This window comes from Mobula birostris, chromosome 2 (assembly GCF_030028105.1).
Source record: "Mobula birostris isolate sMobBir1 chromosome 2, sMobBir1.hap1, whole genome shotgun sequence".
Taxonomy (NCBI): domain Eukaryota; kingdom Metazoa; phylum Chordata; class Chondrichthyes; order Myliobatiformes; family Myliobatidae; genus Mobula; species Mobula birostris.
The window spans coordinates 16,384,109-16,403,479 of NC_092371.1; the positions used below are offsets into that span (position 1 = coordinate 16,384,109).

A 19,371-nucleotide genomic window follows, 5' to 3' on the forward strand; every position below is an offset into this window, starting at 1 on the left:
GGGAGTGATTGATGGATGTGTTTAAAACTATGAGAGGCAGAGATAGGGTAGGAGGTCGGAATCTTTTCCTTAGGGTAGAAACGTCGAAGGTGAACATGAAGGGAATGGAGATGGATGATACACCCAAGGAGGACCTGCTTTTAAGGCTAGAGGGAGGATGTTTAAAGTTGATGTGAGGGGCAAATCTTTTCACTGAGACACTGGAACAGGTGAGATCAGAGTCTGGCAGAGTTTGAGAAGGTTTTAGAGACACATGAATATGATACACAGAGGGAGGGCATTTTGTATAAATTGGCATCAAGATCAGTACAGTATTGTGGGCCGAATGGCCTGTCCAGAGCTGTACATGCTATCATCTGAATTAAAGTAACGGGTGGCAGTGATGAGAGGGAAACATTTCCAGTCAGAGGGTGATGAGGATGGGAAGGCAGACACTCTCCCCACACGCGAAGAGCTGAGACCTGCAGGGCTACAGATCCACTATTTGCAACAGCACCGGCAAAACGGGCCGAATTGTCTCCTGGCATTTCTCAGCTGCTATCCCTATTTGTAGGATGCATTGCTGCTCAGGAAGAATCTGCCAAGAGGTGCAGAGACCGGAGAAAATCCAAGCTCACTCACTCATCTCCCAGTTTAAGGCTTTGAACAAACTCTTGTGCGTTTCTTCTTTAATCTCCCTCTGCAGCCCTGTGATCAGCTTAAAAGGAATTGCAAGGGTTAGGCCGACACTAATTCCACACTAATTGGCTGTGAAAGGGTCAGACTTCCAGGAGATCTTTGGTGCTGCTGTTTCACAGCTCCAAACACTCTGAGTTCACATCCAGCCGCGGCTCATGCCCAGCCCTCTACCTGTCTGCATTTCGCTCCCCACTAACTTCCTACATTGCCGAGATGTGCTGGTAGATGAAATGGCAACCCCGCTACAGGAAAAATTACATTAAAGATTCAAGATTGCTTCATGTCATTTCCTGTAAACAACTGTAAAGGAGAATTAAGTAATTGTTACTCCGGATCTGATGCAGCTCAAAAAAGCACAATTAGATAAATAATAATAAAACAATAAAAACAATAAGATAAGGCACAATAATAATAAAAACACAATAAATATAAATATATAAGATAACAAATGTATATAGATTGACTGTATGTCCATAAGGTGACCCTAGGCTGTACATATGGTGACTGATAGGAAATAATAAAGTAGTGGTGGAATTAGTGGGTGGAGGTGTTGCTCAGCCTTACTGCTTGGGAAAAGTAACATTTTTGTGTTTGGTTGTTCTGGCGTGGACTGGCCAGGACCTCCAGAAAAAAACTGGAGAGGGTTCAGAAAATGTTTACAAGGATGTTGCCTGGTCTCGAGGGGTTGTGTTATATGGAGAGGTTGGATGGGCTGGGAATTCATTGAAATGTGCATAAAATCACGAGGGGTAATGGTAGGGTGAGTGTGCACAGTCTTTTTCCCAGGGTTGGGGAATCAAATCTAGAGGTGTGGGTTTGAGGTGAGAGGGAAGTGATTTAATAGGAACTTGAGGGGCAGTTTTTTTTACACAAAGAGCAGTCCATATATAGAAGGAGTATTTGAGTCAAGTACAATAACGACATTTAATAATGTCACAGGTACATGATTAGAACCTGTGCTGTACTCTTCTATTTTCTAATAAGAGATTCTAAGATGGGCACGAGGAAGTAAGAAAAATGGAGGGTTAACGGACGTGTGGGAGGGAAGGGTTAGATTAATCATCGGCACAACTTTGTGGGCCAAGGGGCCTGTACTGTGTTCTAAATGGTTAGAAGGTTACGGGCCGAACGCTGGCAAATGAAACTAGCACATAGGATTTTGGTCAGCATGGATCAGTTGGGCCGAATGGCCTGTTTCTTTGCTGTATAACTCTGTGGCTCCTGTGGAAACAAGCAAAGGTTGTCCATCCTCTCCTGGGAGCACGTGCTCTCTATTCCAGGACCCTCTCCAAACCCTCCACATTCTTCCTATAACGGGGTAGCATTCAACCTACAAAACAAATCAAGCCCCCATCCCACCGTCCCACCTACACAGACAGGCCTCCAATCCCAGGATGCACCATCTCCAGACCTCCAACCACCAGTTCCTGGCCTGGACTTGCAGACCTCCGACCTCAGGACATGCTAACCCAGGGGCTTCAACCTTTGGCCCTTAACCCCTAGACTCATTGACCTTCGGGCTGTTCATGCTGACTAAGTTACCTGCCTGAGTTATAGCCCATGTCCCTCTAAACTAGGGATTCCCAACCTGGGGTACATGGACCCCTGGTTTAATGGTATTGGTCCCCAGTATTAAAAAGGTTGGGGACCCTGGCTCTGAACCTTTCCTGTCCATGTTACCTGCCCAAGAGCCTTTCAAATGTTGTAGTTATAACCACTTCTATTACCAATCTTAGAGTGGTAAAAGTTGCCCATCAGATCCCTTTTTAAATCATTCCCTCTTACCCTAAACCTAGGTTTTCTAGATTCTGATGTTTTTGATCCAGGGTTCTTTCGGAAGACAAGAAAGAGGCACAAGAAGTGTTGCTTCACAGTTGTTTTATTAAGTGTTAATAGAACAAAGAGGATTGGAAAAAGACAGTGACAGAAGTCTAGCAGGGGAAGGAAAAAAGAATCAAAGCCGGTGGGCTGATGTGTTCAGCTGGTTTTTATACCATAGAGACAAAACGTTCAATTCAAAATTTGTAGATAAGAGTTAACCAATCAGATAGCCCCTATTCGAATAATGTGAAACTAAGAAGCTTCCAGAATCATACCAAGAACTGTAAGCACTAGGGGCATGCTGAACAACTACATATACTTACTGCGATCACTTGAAAACATACTAAGCACTTACATGTGTAAGGGTAATTATACGAAGAGGTCTAATTGGTTAAACTGCACAGAAAATAACAATGATACAGTCTAATCCAACAATTCCCATAGTTTGGTAAAAAGACTGTGACTGTATCTACACCCCTCATGATTTTATAAACCACTATAAGGTCATGCCTCAGCCTTGTACACTCCAGAGAAAAGTGCCCCAGTCTGTCCTTAAAACTCAAGCCCTCCAGTGCCAGTAACATATTTTATCTTCTGCACCTTCCCCAGCTTAGTCACTTGCTCTTCATAGCTAGGTGGCCACACTGCACACAGAAGTCCGAAAAAATTGACCTTCATTAGTCGGGGGACTGAGTTCAAAAATTGCAAGGTAAGATTGCAGCTCTATAAAGCGCTGGTTAGATACCCTGGTGTTCAGTTCTGGTCGCCTCATTATAGGAAGGATGTGGAAGCTTTAGCGAGGTTGCAGAGGAGATTTACCAGGATGCTGCATGGACTAGAGGTCATCTCTTATGAGAATAGATAAAGTGAGCTTGGACACACGAGGACATCTGAAGATGCTGGAAATTCAAACAACACACACAAAATGCTGGTGGAACGCAGCAGGCCAGGCAGCATCTATAGGAAGAGGTACAGTCGACGTTTCGGGCCGAGACCCTTCGTCAGGACTAACTGAAAGAAGAGCGAATAAGAGATTTGAAAGTTGGAGGGGGAGGGGGAGATCCAAAATGATAGGAGAAGACAGGAGGGGGAGGGATGGAGCCAAGAGCTGGACAGGTGATAGGCAAAAGGGATACAAGGCTGGAGATGAGAGAAGATCATGGGACAGGAGGCCTAGGGAGAAAGAAAGGCGGGGGGGAGCACCAGAGGAAAATGGAGAGCAGACAAGGAGTTATTGTCAGAGGGACAGAGAGAGAAAAAAGAGGGGGGAGGGGAGAGAGAGAGAGATAAATAAATAAATTGATAAATAAATAACGGATGGGGTACGAGGGGGAGGTGGGGCATTAGCGGAAGTTAGAGAAGTCAATGTTCATGCTATCAGGTTAGAGGCTACCTAGACAGAATATAAGGTGTTGTTCCTCCAACCTGAGTGTGGCTTCATCTTGACAGTAGAGGAGGCCATGGATTCACATATCAGAATGGGAGTGGGACATGGAATTAAAATGTGTGGCCACTGGGAGATCCTGCTTTCTCTGGCAGACAGAGCGTAGGTGTTCAACGAAATGGTCTCCCAGTCTGCGTCGGGTCTCGCCAATATATAGAAGGCCGCACCGGGAGCACGGGACGCAGTACATCACCCCAGCCGACTCACAGGTGAAGTGTCACCTCACCTGGAAGGACTGTCTGGGGCCCTGCATGGTAGTGAGGGAGGAAGTGTAAGGGCATTTGTAACACTTGTTCCGCTTAAAAGGATAAGTGCCAGGAGGGAGATCAGTGGGGAGGGATGGGGGGGATGAATGGACAAGGGAGTCGCGTAGGGAGTGATCCCTGCGGAAAGCAGGAGGGGGAGGGAAAGATGTGCTTAGTGGTGGGATCCCGTTGGAGGTGGCGGAAGTTACGGAGAATAATATGTTGGACCCGGAGGCTGGTGGGGTGGTAGGTGAGGACAAGGGGAACCCTATCCCTAGCGAGGTGGCGGGAGGATGGGGTGAGAGCAGATGTGTGTGAAATGGAAGAGATGCGTTTGAGAGCAGAGTAGATGGTGAAGGAAGGGAAGCCCCTTTCTTTAAAAAAGGAAGACATTTCCTTCATCCTGGAATGAAAAGCCTCATCCTGAGAGCAGATGCGGCGGAGATGGAGGAATTGCGAGAAGGGGATGGCATTTTTGCAAGAGACAAGGTAGGAAGAGGAATAGTCCAGGTAGCTGTGTGAGTCCGTAGGCTTATAGTAGACATCAGTAGATAAGTTGTCTCCAGAGACAGAGACAGAAAGATCAAGAAAGGGGAGGGAGGTGTCAGAAATGGACCAGGTAAATTTGAGAGCAGGGTGAAAGTTGGAGGCAAAGTGAATAAAGTCAACGAGTTCAGCATGCGTGCAGAAAGCAGTACCAATGCAGTCGTCGATGTAGCAAAGGAAAGGTGGGGGACGAATACCACTATAAGTTTGGAACATGGATTGTTCCACAAAGCCAACAAAAAGGCAGGCATAGCTGGGACCCATACGGTTGCCCATGGCTACACCTTTAGTTTGGAGGAAGTGGGAGGAACCAAAGGAGAAATTATTAAGAGTAAAGACTAATTCCGCTAGGCGGAGCAGAGTGGTGGTAGAGGGGAACTGGTTAGGTCTGGAATCCAAAAAGAAGCAGAGAGCTTTGAGACCTTCCTGGTGGGAGATGGAAGTATATAGGGACCGGACATCCATGGTGAAAATGAAGCGGTGGGGGCCGGGGAACTTAAAATCATTGAAAAAATTCAAAGCGTGAGAAGGGATTGAACAAGGGGTGATGAAACAGTGTCGAGGTATGCAGAAATGAGTTCAGTGGGGGATGGAGCAAGCTGAGACAATGGGTCTACCTGGACAGGCAGGTTTGTGGATCTTGGGTAGGAGGTAGAAACGGGAAGTACGGGGTGTGGGAACTATGAAGTTGGTGGCAGTGGATGGGAGATCCTCAGAGCTGGTGATGGTGTGGGAGACAATGGCCTGGTGCTCCTTAGTGGGGTCATGATCGAGGGGTAAATAAGAGGAGGTATCAGCGAGTTGTCGCTGTGCTTCAGCAAGGTAGAGGTCAATACGCCAGACTAAAACAGTGCCCCCCCCCATCAGCGGGTTTTATAGTAAGGTTAGGATTGGTGCGGAGGGAGTGGAGGGCAGATCGTTCGCTGGCTTTTTTTCTTTAGAGAGGAAGGTGAGAAGTAACTTGATAGAGAATCAGAATCAGGTTTATTATCACCAGCATGTGACGTGAAATTTGTTAACTTAGCAGCAGCGGTTCAATGCCATACATAATCTAACAGGGAGAGAGAAAAAATAAATAAATAAAATAAAACATAATAATAAATAAACAAGTAAATCAATTGCATATATTAAATAGATTTTTAAAAACATGCAAAAACAAAAATACTGTACATTAAAAAAAGTGAGGTAGTGTCCAAAGATTCAATGTTCATTTCGGAATCGGATGGCAGAGGGGAAGAAGCTGTTCCTGAATCGCTGAGTGTGTGTCTTCAGGCTTCTGTATCTCCTACCTGATGGTAACAGTGAGGAAAGGGCAAGCCCTGGGTGCTGGAGGCCTTTAATAATGGACGCTGCCTTTTTGAGGTGTATAAGATTATAAGAGGCATAGATTGAGAGGACAGCCGGAGATTTTTCCCAGGCAGGAAATGACTATTACAAGAGGAATAATCTTAAGGTAATTGGAGGAAAGTAAGGGGATATTAGAAATAAGTTTTTTACACAGAGAGTGGTGGCTTCCACACGTGCTGTCAGGGTGGTGGTAGAGACAGATACATTAGGGACATTTGAGAAGGGACTCTTAGAGTGGCACACGGATAAAAAAAAACAGGAGGGCTCTACGTGAGGGAAGCATTAGACTGACTTTGGAGTAAGTTATCCAAAGGGCCTGCATTGTGCTGTATTGTTGTATGTGTATTTACCAGTGTCTTATACAGCTGTAACATGGCTTCTCAACTCTCGTAATCAGTGTCCTGACCAATGAAGGCCAGCCTTCTCTACCACCCTGCCTACCTGCGTTACCACCTACAGGGAGCTATATAGCTGCAGAAACACACACAGAATGCTGGAGGAACTCAGCAGGCCAGGCAGCATCTATGGAAAAAAGTACAGTTGACTGTCGAAGGGTTTCAGCCCGAGACATCGACTGTACTTTATTCCATAGATGCTGCCTGGCCTGCTGAGTTCCTCCAGTGTCTTGTGTGTGTTGTTCGGCTCTCCAGCATCCGCAGATTTCCTCTTGTTTATGTATCTGTAGCCCTGGGTCTCCCTGTTTTACAGTGTGGTCACTGCAAACTCTCCTTGGCTTCTTGCAGATGAATCGGCCCATCCAGGTGAAGCCAGCGGACAGCGAAAGTCGAGGAGGTAAGAGCCATCATTGTTTTCTTTTATCTCAGACAGCTCCATCTTGGTGAATCATCAGCGTGCTGGAACCTCACCCACCCACCCTCTGGGTGAGGTGCAGTACATCAGTGAGGAGGTGCCACTCCCATTCCCAGGACTGGACTGCCCACTCATTCAACTGACTTCAGCAGGAAGCAGCAGTCAGTGCCAGGACCACGGAATAGGTTGGGTCTACATTCCCTGGAGTGGACTCGTCGAAGCTCTGAATGGATCACATCTAGTTGAAGTTCAAGTTTAATTGTCATTCAACCAGACACCTGAGTACAGCCAAAGAAAACGGCGTTCTCCTGGGGCAAGGTGTAAAAGCACATATGGCACGTAGAATTATGATAGTAGAGAAAAACACAAAAACAATTATTAAAACAAATAATAATATAGCCCAGGTTCCTGAGCGTCAAAGGCTGTAGATGGATGGTACATGGATATCGTTCTGGAACCACGTTTCTGCAGAACAACCTACAAGGCTGGGTATGGTAGCAGTAGAGAGGGTGCAGAAGAGATTCAGCAGGATGTTGCCTGGAATGGAGGGCTGTGGTTATAAGGAGAGATTGGGTTGAGGGGTGATCTGGTATAGAGGATGGCCAGAGTGGAGACATAAGAGACTGCAGATGCTGAACCTACACAGAGAAGCTGGAGGAACTCAGCAGGTCAGGCTGCATCTGTGGAGGAGAAATAGACAGGCCATCTGGACAGGAAGGGAAGAGGGGCGATAAGCAATATAAAAGGGTGAGTGAGCTAGGTGAATGGTGGGTAGATCCCGGAGAGGAGGTGAGGGAGGAGGGAAAATGGGAATGATGTCAGAAGCTGTGAGGCGATAGGTGGAAATAACAAAGGCCTGAATCTGATAGGACAGTGGACTGTGGAATAAACGGAAGGAGTTCGGGAAGGGAACAGTAGGAGGAATAAGTAGGCAATAGGCCGATGGGGGATAATAGGGCAACAGGGGGCCAGTAGGATCAGAATGGGAATAATGGGGAAGGGATAGAGGAGGAGCAGTTACCAGAAGTTAGAAAATTCACTGCTCAGGCCACCAGGTCGGAGACTATCAAGGTGAAATATGGGATGGTGTTTCTCTAATCTGTGTCCAGCCTTGTCCTGGATGCGGCTGTGGACAGACAGCTCAGTGTGGGAGTGGGAAGTGAATTCAACCGGCTGGCCACCAGCAGATCTCACTGACGGAGTGAAACTGCTGGAACTGGCCGGCACAGGCTTCAAGTGTGAGGAGAGAAATATAAAAGGGATCAAAGAGGTGACGTTTTCGCTGAGAGAATGTTGAATGTCTGGAGGGAGCTGCCAAAGGAGGTAGTGGAGGCAGCTACTTGGATGTGGGAGGCGTGGAGGGATATGAGCACAATGATTGCAAATCAAGGATCAGCTTTATTCATGTATTAGGAATTTGTTGTGGCGTGTTGGCACGACATTCAATAATTATAAGGAATAAGTTCCATTTTTTTATCCATTTAGAACAAAGATGAGGAGGAATTTCTTTAGTGAATGTGTGGATTTCTTTGCCACAGACAGCAGTGGAGGCCAAGTTATTGAGTATATTGAAAGTGGAGGTTGATAGGTTTGTGATTAGTTGGGCTACCAAAGGTGACAGGGAGAAGACAGGAGAATGGGGTTGAGAGGAATAGTAAATCAGCCACGATGGAATGGCAGCAGTGACTCGATGGGCTGAATGGCCTAATTCTGTTCCTATGTCTTATGTCTTTATAAAATATAAAGGTAAATTACGAATGTGAAATAAAACATGCACAAATACATAAATAGCAGCATATATTTACAACGTAAACAAAATTATTAAAAGTGAGTTAAGGTGCATTACAGTGCAGTGACTGGCATTACACATAGAGGGAGCTGGAGGGCTGACTATCTAGAATGGGACTGGCATTAGACAGGGCGTCATTGTTAGCACAGACGAGGTGGCCTGACAGGAATCATGTCTTTGCCATATGCTTAAACATAAGCTTCTAAAGGGACATGATAGGAGAGATTTTCTCACTAGTGGGAGAGTCAGACAAGGGGACAAGGTTTTAAATAAACACCTGCAAATCACATAACTGAGGAAAGTCAGTGAATCTGAAATTCTCTGCCACAGAATACTGCGGAGGTTGCGTCATTACTATTTAAAGTGGAGTTAGACACTGTTTGGAGAGATCGGGGGATTGAGGACTGTGGAAAGGCCTGGTGCAGGGGAGGAGCCGAAGTCTGAGGCAGGACATCTCTAAATATTAGGGAATGTAGAGGAGGCCTGACTCAAACCACAGAGCTGAGGAGACAACTGAGCAATGAACAATAATTTTAATAACAGGCTGCAAAACTAGCAAGTCACAAGGGGCCACAAAATGAAAAAGAGCAGATACTAAACACCACAAGCAACATGGTAACTGAAGGCTAGGAGGGAACGGTTGAGGCTGGCTGGTTCAGTGGGTGAACAAGGACTGTGGGTTTAAATAGGCTGCCGGCGATGATTTGGAAACAAGGGGCAGCTGAGTCCCATTAGCTGTGTGGAGGGTGGGAGGTGCCTGCTTGTGCAGGCCTGATACTCATTGAATTGAACGGAGGAGCAGGCTTGAGGGGCCGAATAGCCCACTCAGATTCAGGTTTATAATGTTGCTTCAGTTAGTCTTGACGAAGGGTCTCAGCCTGAAACGTCGACTGCACCTATTCCTAGAGATGCTGCCTGGCCTGCTGCGTTCACCAGCAACTTTTATGTGTGTTGCTTGTAATTACTGACATATGTTGTGAAATTTGTTGTTTTGTGTCAGCAGTATGGTACAAGACAAAAAAATTACTCTGCTGCTATACTTGCTCCCTAATGGTAGTAATGAGAAGACAGCATGTCCTGGGGGTGAGGGTCTTTAACCACGGGTGCCACCTTCTTGAGGCTTCGCCTTGTGGAGGTGCCCTCCACCCCAAACCCGTTTCCCAGATCTCAAACTTCTCGTCTGTGTTCCCCAGAGGACCGGAAGCTCTTTGTGGGAATGCTGGGGAGGCAACAGACCGACGAGGACGTCCGGAAAATGTTTGAGGGTTTTGGGACCATTGAGGAGTGCACGATCCTGCGAGGACCAGACGGCGTCAGTAAAGGTAACGGGCTGCATTGGGCGAATTAGTTGTGCCGAAGGGCGTGTTCCTGCAATGTACTGGTCTGAGTTCTGTGTTCTACCCTGGAAAAAGGGGCAGATGGGTAATTGGCCTCTTGACACAAACCTCTGCCCTCACTGCACCAAGATTAACCCTTGATCCCCTCGCACTGCACAAAACCCCACTGTGTGTTTTAAACTCAATGGAAGATTGGGGGTGCTTCCCAAGTTGCAATCTTCATTCTCTGAGTGAAATTGTATTCAGCAGGTCAGAATCAGATCTTTTACCTCTGACTTAAATGATGGGAAATGTGTTCTTTTGCAGCGGCAGTACAGAGCACAGACATTAAAATTACTGTAAACTTCAAGACAGCTTGCCCAGCAAACCCTAGCCTAATCAGGAGACAATTTAACCCTAGCCTAATCAGGAGACAATTTATCCCCTTTGGACTATGGGAAGAAACCGGAGCACCTGGAGAAAACCCACTTATTCCACAGAGAGGGCATTCAGACTCCTTACAGATGATATCAGAATTGAACTCCAAACTCCGAAGCCCCAAGCTGAACTAGCGTCACCCGAACTGCTACGCTACGGTGGCACCAAATTAAAGTGCGGAAATAGGAGTAACAATGGCTCTGTAGCGTAATGCCATTACAGCGTCAGGGACACGGGTTCAAATCCTGCTGCTGTATGTAACGAGTTTGTTCGTTCTCCCCGTGACTGCGTAAATTTCCTTTAGGAGCTCTGCTTTCCTCGCGCCTTCCAAACACACAGGTTGGTAGGTGACACACATCAAAGTTGCTGGTGAACGCAGCAGGCCAGGCAGCATCTCTAGGAAGAGGTACAGTCGACGTTTCGGGCCGAGACCCTTCATCCTGAAGGGTCTGGAACTCTTCCTAGAGATGCTGCCTGGCCTGCTGCGTTCACCAGCAACTTTGATGTGTGTTGCTTGAATTTCCAGCATCTGCAGAATTCCTCGTGTTTAGGTTAGTAGGTAGTTGGTCACATGGTACAACTGGGCGGCGTGGACTCATTGGGCCCAAAGAGCCAGTTGCCATGCTGTTTCTCTAAATAAACAGAATAAACAAGGTTCATGGACCGTTGAGAAATCTGATGGCATGTTTCTGAGTGTGTGTATCTGCTGCCTGATGGTATCAATGAGAAGAAGACAAGAGACAAAGTTCCGTTGTTGCCAAGCGGGCTGGGGAAGATAGGTCATCAGGTGCATTTAAGGCAGAGGTTGACTGGTTCTTGATAGGTACGAGGGGTTAAGGGTAGTGGCGAGGAAGTAAGAGAATGGGGAGGAGGAAAACAAAAGCATCCTTGATTGAATGGGGGCGCAGATGGGTTGAATTACCTCACTCTGCTCCTATATCTTGTGGTCTTTTGCTGAATATGGTCGTTGAGAAGCACCAGTTTTGATGGAGATGGTGTATTTTCCAGCAAGGCTCATTGGGGCTGTGACTAGTTGACCTCTGTTTGCCTTTCTGACCATGGCCATGTGAGCTAGTACAGCCGCTCCTTCCCAGCTCCAGCGACACAGGTTCAATCTCGGCCTCCGGCGCTGTCTGTGTGGAGTCTGGGACTGTGTGTGTTTCCTCAGGCACTCCGGTTTCTTCCCGGGTCTCAAGGGCACGTGGGTTAGTAGGTAACTGACCACTGTAGGTTGTTAGCAGTGTGCAGGTGGGACAAGAATAAGGAAAGAATGGGTTTCGGGGAAGATTAGTGAGAGGAATCAAGTTCGAGTTCAGTGTATTGCCATTTTCAGCCGTACAAATATTTACCACCATTCCTCTGGACCAGATAACTCACACACATAAAGTAATATTACTACTAGTAGGGGGGTGCATTCACAACACTAAGTTAAAGATTAAGCAGTGTAACACGTCTGGCTCTTCGAAAGTGATGAGACCAGAATGGTGGCAGAGAGTTCAGCAGTCTCACGGCCTGGGGGAGAAAGCTGTTTCCCATCCGAGCAGTCCTTGTCCTAATGCTACGTTACCTCCTGCCTGACGGGGGTCAAAGGGGGTCAAAGTGATTGTAGGATGGAAGGGGTGTTGGGGAATCACTGACGATGTCATGGTGTGTACACAATGCTATCAGTGATATTGTATTGGATTAGAATGGTATTGGAGAGGCTTGTGGAGGAAGTAGTCTTAGCTATGCAGACACAGGAGACTGCAGGTGCTGGAATTTGCAACCCTAAACTAATTCAACAACCACCCACTCACATTCGAGGATTCTCCGCTCATGTTCTTCGTATTAGCTTTATTTGCACAATTTGGCTTTTGTACATTGATTGACTTTGTTTATGTATAGTTTTTCATAACTGCTATTGTATTTCTTTATTTTTCCTGCAAATGCCTGCAAGAAAGTGAATCTCAAGGTAGTATGTACATACGTTGATAATGAAGTTTCTTTGAACTTTGAATCTGGAGCAACACAATCAGCTGGAGGAAATCAGTGGGTCGAACAGCATCTGTTGGAGGGGAATGAGTTGAAACGCTGGGGTGGATAAAATGAGATTAGTGTAAATGGTCAGTTTGGAAGTGACGGGCTGAAGGGCTGTGCAGATTGTTCTGGGCAGGGAGGTGCAGAGGGGATTTATGAGGTGTGTGCCTGATGTATACCAGAACAGCAGAGGACTCAGTGCTGGGAGGTGGGATTACACGGCAAAGCTCAAAGAGCGCCGTGGTCGGCCGGCGGTTAGTGTGACGCGATTACAGCTCGGGGCATCGGAGTGTGGAGTTCAAGTTCAGCGTCCTCTGTACTTCTCCCCTGTGGAACGTGTGGGTTTTCTCCAGGCCCTTCCACAGTCCAAAGGTAGTGGGTTAAAGGTCGTTGTAAAATGGTTGGGGCTAAATTGGGGGTTGCTGGGTGACATGACTAGCAGGGCCTATTCCACACTGAATCTCTCAATAAATAAACCACGTACTGAGCTACGATGAAAATCATTGTTTTGCATGCCATACATAAAGTACTTTTCAAAACTGTGAGGCAGTACAAAGGCGAAGGCAGTCGGTCTGCAGAAGGTAATCGCAGCTTGCAGTTACAGAGGAAGAGCAGTGCAGGTTGACAGAAATGCATAAGGGCCACGGCACGGCAGGTTGATGGCAAGAGCTCAACTTTACCGTATCAGAGGCTCCATTATATGGGTCGTTTTATAGCGGGGTAGGAACTTTCCTCGAGCCTGGTGATACCTTCTGCCTGACGGAAGGGGGAAGAAGGGGATAGATTTGGGGTCTTTGATTATGTCAGGGAGCAGGAAGTGTAGATTGAGTGAGTGGAGGAGCATTTAGTCTTCATGATGGAATAAGGTGTGTCCACAACTCTCTGCAAACTTCCTCATGACTTTCAGCATCTCCTTTACCTTTTCTGTGCTGTCTCACCCTCGCATCATCCCAGCACATCTCATCCCATTCCACTCTCTGCAGGAAGGACACAAAAGCCCGAGGCTCCCTTACAGATTAGGAAGTAGAAAAGGATTTGTTTGTGTGTGTGTGTGTGTGTGTGTGTGTGTACAGAGGAGACAAGTTATGAGACTGGTTGAGTTCAACCTGCTCGCTGCGTCACCCAATCTGTCTGAACATCAGTCCACTCTCTTAGCCACCGAATCCCACCGTGAACCAAGCCCCCCTCACTATCAGTCTTCACTTTCTTGTAAGTGGCTGCCCAACCTAGATCAAGAGTCTGAACCAAGACGCACCAAAATGCTGGAGGAACTCGGCAGGTCAGGCAGCATCTATGGAAATGAATAAGCAGTTGATGTTTCAGGCCAAGACCCTTTATCGAGAGTCCCGAGGAAGGTTCTTAGCCTGAAACCTTAATTTTCCTCCACAGACGCTACCTGACCTGCTGAGTTCCTCCAGCATTTTGTGTGTATTGCTCTAGGATTCCAACATCTGCAGAATCTCTTGTGTTTACCAACTATCTGAAGCCGTATTTCACCCCAGTTTTGGCCTCTTCACTCCCTACCAGATCTCATCCAAATCTCCAGGGTCTTCACTTCCCATCCATCTGCAGCACCTGCCTCAGTGTGAACGCCGGTTCTCCCCTTGATTCCCCTCGGCTCTGTCCTCTCGAAGGATCGCCCTCAGGGCCGATCTCTTTGGCCAGCTTTAAGGTGGCACAGTGATACCGGAGGCCAGGTTCAAAGCCGGTCTCCCTTGCTGTCGGCGTGGAGTTCGCACGTTCAGCTGTGATTACGTTTCCACTGTGGGCTCTGGTTTCCTCCCACATTCCAAAGGCATGCAGCTGGTAGGATAACTGGTATCCATGCAGTTAGGTGGCAGAACTAGGTGAGTGTAAATGGTTGCTAATGGTGGGTGTGTTCACCGTGGACAAACAGCCTGTTTCAGTGCTGTCTACCCGATGTCTACAACTCTTGGATTTCAGGCCTGTCACTGGTTCGGAATAACTCATTTCTTATTTTGATGACCTCTGAAAAACATTCATTGTTCTATAGTAGTGCTGATATGTACAAGGCAAATAATGTTGCGGCTTAGAATTGTTTCTGTACCAGGAGTGTGTGATGGGACAGAGTAGAGAGAGCTTCTATCTGTGTCTGACCCTGAAGTATAACAGGACAGTGAAGAGTGTGATCAGATGGAGTGGAGGGAGATTCACCCTGTGTCTGACCCCGGGAGTGTGTGATGGGACGGTGTGGAGGGAGTTTCACTCTGTGTCTGACCCTGGCAGTGTGTGATGGGACGGTGTAGTGGGAGCTTCACTCTGTGTCTGACCCTGGCAGTGTGTGATGGGACAGTGTAAAGGAGTTTCACTCTCTGTCTGACCCTGGGAGTGTGTGATGGGACGGAGTGGATGGAGTTTCACTCTGTGTCTGACCCCAGGAGTGTGTGATAGGATGATGTGGAGGGAGTTTCACTCTGTGTCTGACCCCGGCAGTGTGTGATGGGACAGTGGAAGGAGCTTTGCTGTATACATGACCTTTCCTGACCCTACCCTGGACATGTGATGGGAGCTTGAGTGTGTGCAGTGGGAAGAGTTGTGCCTTATTTTGATAGGAACACCATTTTTGTCCTCGGATCATTGAATTATCCTCTTCCCGTTGCTGCAGGTTGTGCCTTTGTAAAGTTCCAGACACATGCAGAAGCGCAGGCGGCAATCGTTGCTCTGCATGGGAGCCGAATGTTGCAGGTAAGGCAGCCACACTGTCTCACGTGCCACAGGCCCTAGTCAAGCAAGCTGGACCTCGAGGGAAGGTGCCGATACACTTGCTGCTTTTTCTTGGTCTCAAGACATGTGAAACCCTTCCTAGCAACTGGCAGTTCAGCATTGCTGTTGAAGGAATTGTGGCAACTAACCACAACTAGCCATTGTGGCAAGGTCCATGCTACACAGGTTGTCAGAGTGGTAAAGAAGGTGTATAGCTTGCTTCGGGGTCACTCAGTGGAAATACGTCTCTACAAAAGGAGGTGCAAGGTGCTCCTTCCCTCTGCTAGCCTGTAGGTCACCCTTGGGGGAGGTGTAGCACCTGCTTAGCCCCCCCCCCCCCCGATCAGGGTCACATGAAGCCATGGGAGCAGGTGGTGGATGGTCGTATGAGCAGCCAGTGCACATCACAAGTCCTGGCTATGCGACCACTGACGCCAGGCAGACAATCTTTGAAGAGTATTGATAATGACTGGGATCACCCATCTTGTAAAGACACCGCACAGATGAAGGCAATGGCAAACCAGTTCTGTAGAAAAATTTGCCAAGAACAATCATGGTCTAGGACCATTATCACCCACGTCATTTGACATGGCACATAATGATGATGGTGGCTAGCTCAATCTTATTGGTCAAGGCACTGAGTTCAATAGTCAGGAAATTACGCAGCTTTATAAAACTCTGGTTATGCAGCATCTGGAGAATTGTATACACTTCTGGTCACTCTGTTATAAGAAGGATGTGGAGGCTTTGGAGGAGGTGCAAAAGAGGTTTACCAGGATGTTGCCTGGATTGTGAATGGGGAGGGCTGGATCCATTGGGTTTGTGAATGCGGAGGAGTGGATCCATTCAGGTTGTGAATGGGGAGGGTGGGTCCATAGGGATTGTGAATGGGGAGGGGTGGATCTGTTGGGATTGTGAATGGGGGGGTGGATCCATTGGGATTATGAATGGGGAGGCGTGGTTCCATTGGTTTTGTAAATGGGGAGGCGTGGTTCCATTGGGATTGTGAATGGGGAGGGGTGGTTCCATTGGGATTGTGAATGGGGAGGGGTGGATCCATTGGGATTGTGAATGGGGAGGGGTTGATCTGTTGGGATTGTGAATGGGGAGGGGTGGATCCATTGGGATTGTGAATGGGGAGGGGTGGTTCCATTGGGATTGTGAATGGGGAGGGGTGGATCCATTGGGATTATGAATGGGGAGGGGTGGATCCATTGGGATTATGAATGGGGAGGCGTGGGTCCATTGGGAATGTGAATGGGGAGGGTGGGTCTATTGGGATTGTGAATGGGGAGGGTGGGTCCATAGGGATTGTGAATGGGGAGGGGGTGGATCCATTGGGTTTGAGAATGCGGAGGAGTGGATCCATTCAGGTTGTGAATGGGGAGGGGTGGGTCCACTGGGAATGTGAATGGGGAGGGTGGGTCTATTGGGATTGTGAATGGGGAGGGTGGGTCCATAGGGATTGTGAATGGGGAGGGTGGGTCCATAGGGATTGTGAATGGGGAGGGTGGATCCATTGGGTTTGTGACTGGGGAGGGGTGGTTCCATTGAGATCGTGAATGGGGGGGTGGGTCCATTGGGATTGTGAATGGGGAGGGGTGGATCTGTTGGGATTGTGAATGGGGGGGTGGATCCATTGGGATTATGAATGGGGAGGCGTGGTTCCATTGGGTTTGTGAATGGGGAGGCGTGGTTCCATTGGGATTGTGAATGGGGAGGGGTGGTTCCATTGGGATTGTGAATGGGGAGGGGTGGTTCCATTGGGATTGTGAATGGGGAGGGGTGGATCTGTTGGGATTGTGAATGGGGAGGGGTTGATCCGTTGGGATTGTGAATGGGGAGGGGTGGATCCATTGGGATTGTGAATGGGGACGGGTGGGTCCATTGGGATTGCGAATGGGGAGGGGTGGATCCATTGGGATTGCGAATGGGGAGGCGTGGTTCCGTTGGAATTGTGAATGGGGAGGCGTGGTTCCGTTGGGATTGTGAATGGGGAGGGGTGGATCCATTGGGATTGTGAATGGGGAGGGGTGGGTCCATTGGGATTGTGAATGGGGAGGCGTGGTTCCGTTGGGATTGTGAATGGGGAGGCGTGGTTCCGTTGGGATTGTGAATGGGGAGGGGTGGTTCCGTTGGGATTGTGAATGGGGAGGGGTGTTTCCGTTGGGATTGTGAATGGGGAGGCGTGTTTCCGTTGGGATTGTGAATGGGGAGGCGTGTTTCCGTTGGGATTGTGAATGAGGAGGCGTGGTTCCATTGGGATTGTGAATGGGGAGGCGTGTTTCCGTTGGGATTGTGAATGGGGAGGCGTGGTTCCGTTGGGATTGTGAATGGGGAGGCGTGGTTCCGTTGGGATTGTGAATGGGGAGGGGTGGTTCCATTGGGATTGTGAATGGGGAGGCGTGGTTCCATTGGGATTGTGAATGGGGAGGGGTGGTTCCATTGGGATTGGTGTCACTAACTCTAACCTTCATTTGGATCACTGAGGAGGTTGGACCTGCCTGGGTCACGGCATAGGGAGATGGTGGAGGATGTGGTGAACTTGGCCAGCATCTTCAGGCCAGCTTTCAGCCCAGCTTTCAGCCCTCCCTCTTGACTGTGTGTGTTTGTTTCATGGGCAGGGAGCGTCATCGAGCCTAGTGGTCAAGTTTGCGGACACGGACAAGGAGCGCGGCCTCCGGCGGATGCAGCAGCTGGCCGGGCAGCTGGGGGTCTTCGCCCCCATGGCCATACAATTCGGTGCATATGGAGCTTACACGCAAGCGGTCAGTGGGCGAAGCGGTGTGGTGCCCACCCCTGGGAATGGACCCCCTAACCCACTGAATTATTCAGTCACGGTGGAGGGTTTTGGGGAGGGTGGATTCATGGTAGGGCGGGTTACATTCTGATGTCTGTGTGAGGGACTCTGGGTGCATCTCCCTTCCATATCACTGTCTCAGGATGGACTCGCTGGATGTTAGAAGGATGGGAGGGGGATCTCTTTGAAACCTGTCAAATATAGAAAGGCCTAAACAGAGTGGATGTGGAGACAATGTTTCGTATAGTGTATGGGTCTAGGGCCACAGGGCACTGTCTCACTATAGAGGATGTCCGTTTAGAATTCGTGGTGGTGAATATATGGAAGTCATTGTCACAGACGGCTTGGAGGCTATGCTGACTACATTCCAGAATCAGGTTTAATATCACCAGCAGATGTCGTGAAATTCTTTAACTTGAGGGCAGCAGTACAAAGCCAAACGTGATAAATAAATTTAGAGAAACAATAATGTATGTCTATTAAATGGTTAAGTTAAAAATAAGTAGTGCCAAAAAAAACAGAAATGGAAAAAATATTGAGGTAGTGTTGACGGGTTCAATGTCCATTTAGAAATCGGACTGAGGTTGATAAACTCTTGATTAGTCAGCACGTCAAAGGTTACAGAGAGAAGGCGGGGGAATAGGTTTGAGAGGGATAAGGAATCAGCCGTGATAGAATGGCAGATCTGTCTCGATGGGCCAAATGGCCTATATGCTCCTATGTCTTATGGTCTTATGGTTTTATCAGAGCTCCCCTCAACGTCTGCTAGTCCAGAGAAAACAACCCCATGTCTTCTGGATGAGTCACCCCTTCGGCTGGGGACATTTTATCACTGGGGAGGCAGGTGTGGGGTTGGAGAGGGTGGGATTCCGGGAGTGGGTGGGTTGGAGGGAGTTGCTCTCCAGTGTGTGGCGGTGGGGAGCGTGGATTTCTGGTGGGGGGGGGGGGCGTGGATTTCTGGTGGAAAGCGTGGATTTCTGGTGGGGTGTGATGCGCTTTGATGCCCGAGGACCTCTGGGTGTGTCAGTCCCTCTAACTCTTGCTCTCCGCCAGCAGCTGATGCAGCAGCAGGCAGCACTGATGGCTGCCACGCAGTCCACCTACCTTAACCCCATGGCCACTGCCGTCCAGATGCAGCAGGTAGCAGCCATCAACGCCAGCAGCCTGATCGCCAGCTCGCTGACGCCAGCCTCGGGTAAGAGAGGGTGGACCAGCTCACAACGTACTCCTTCTCCCAGTGGCTGATATTCTGGGCTCAGGGCTGACCCCAGCATAACTCCCCCACTCAGTCCTCATCCCTCCCAGCTCCTTCCCTCCCTCCGTCTCCCCCTTTCCCCACCACTCATTCCTCATCCCTCCCTCCATCTCCCCCTTTCCCCCACCACTCATTCCTCATC

General features: G+C 48.5%; 1 protein-coding gene across 1 annotated transcript in view; it reads left to right on the plus strand.

The window, feature by feature from the left end:
• Window positions 1-19,371, plus strand: part of LOC140184956 (CUGBP Elav-like family member 3-A) — a 102,251-nt gene that overhangs the window by 56,772 nt on the left and 26,108 nt on the right. Inside the window, exons 3-7 of the mRNA XM_072238200.1 lie at window positions 6,825-6,873; window positions 9,874-10,002; window positions 15,077-15,156; window positions 17,799-17,942; window positions 19,031-19,169. Coding sequence (XP_072094301.1) covers window positions 6,825-6,873; window positions 9,874-10,002; window positions 15,077-15,156; window positions 17,799-17,942; window positions 19,031-19,169 — 541 coding nt within the window. The remainder of the gene's footprint in view (window positions 1-6,824; window positions 6,874-9,873; window positions 10,003-15,076; window positions 15,157-17,798; window positions 17,943-19,030; window positions 19,170-19,371) is intronic.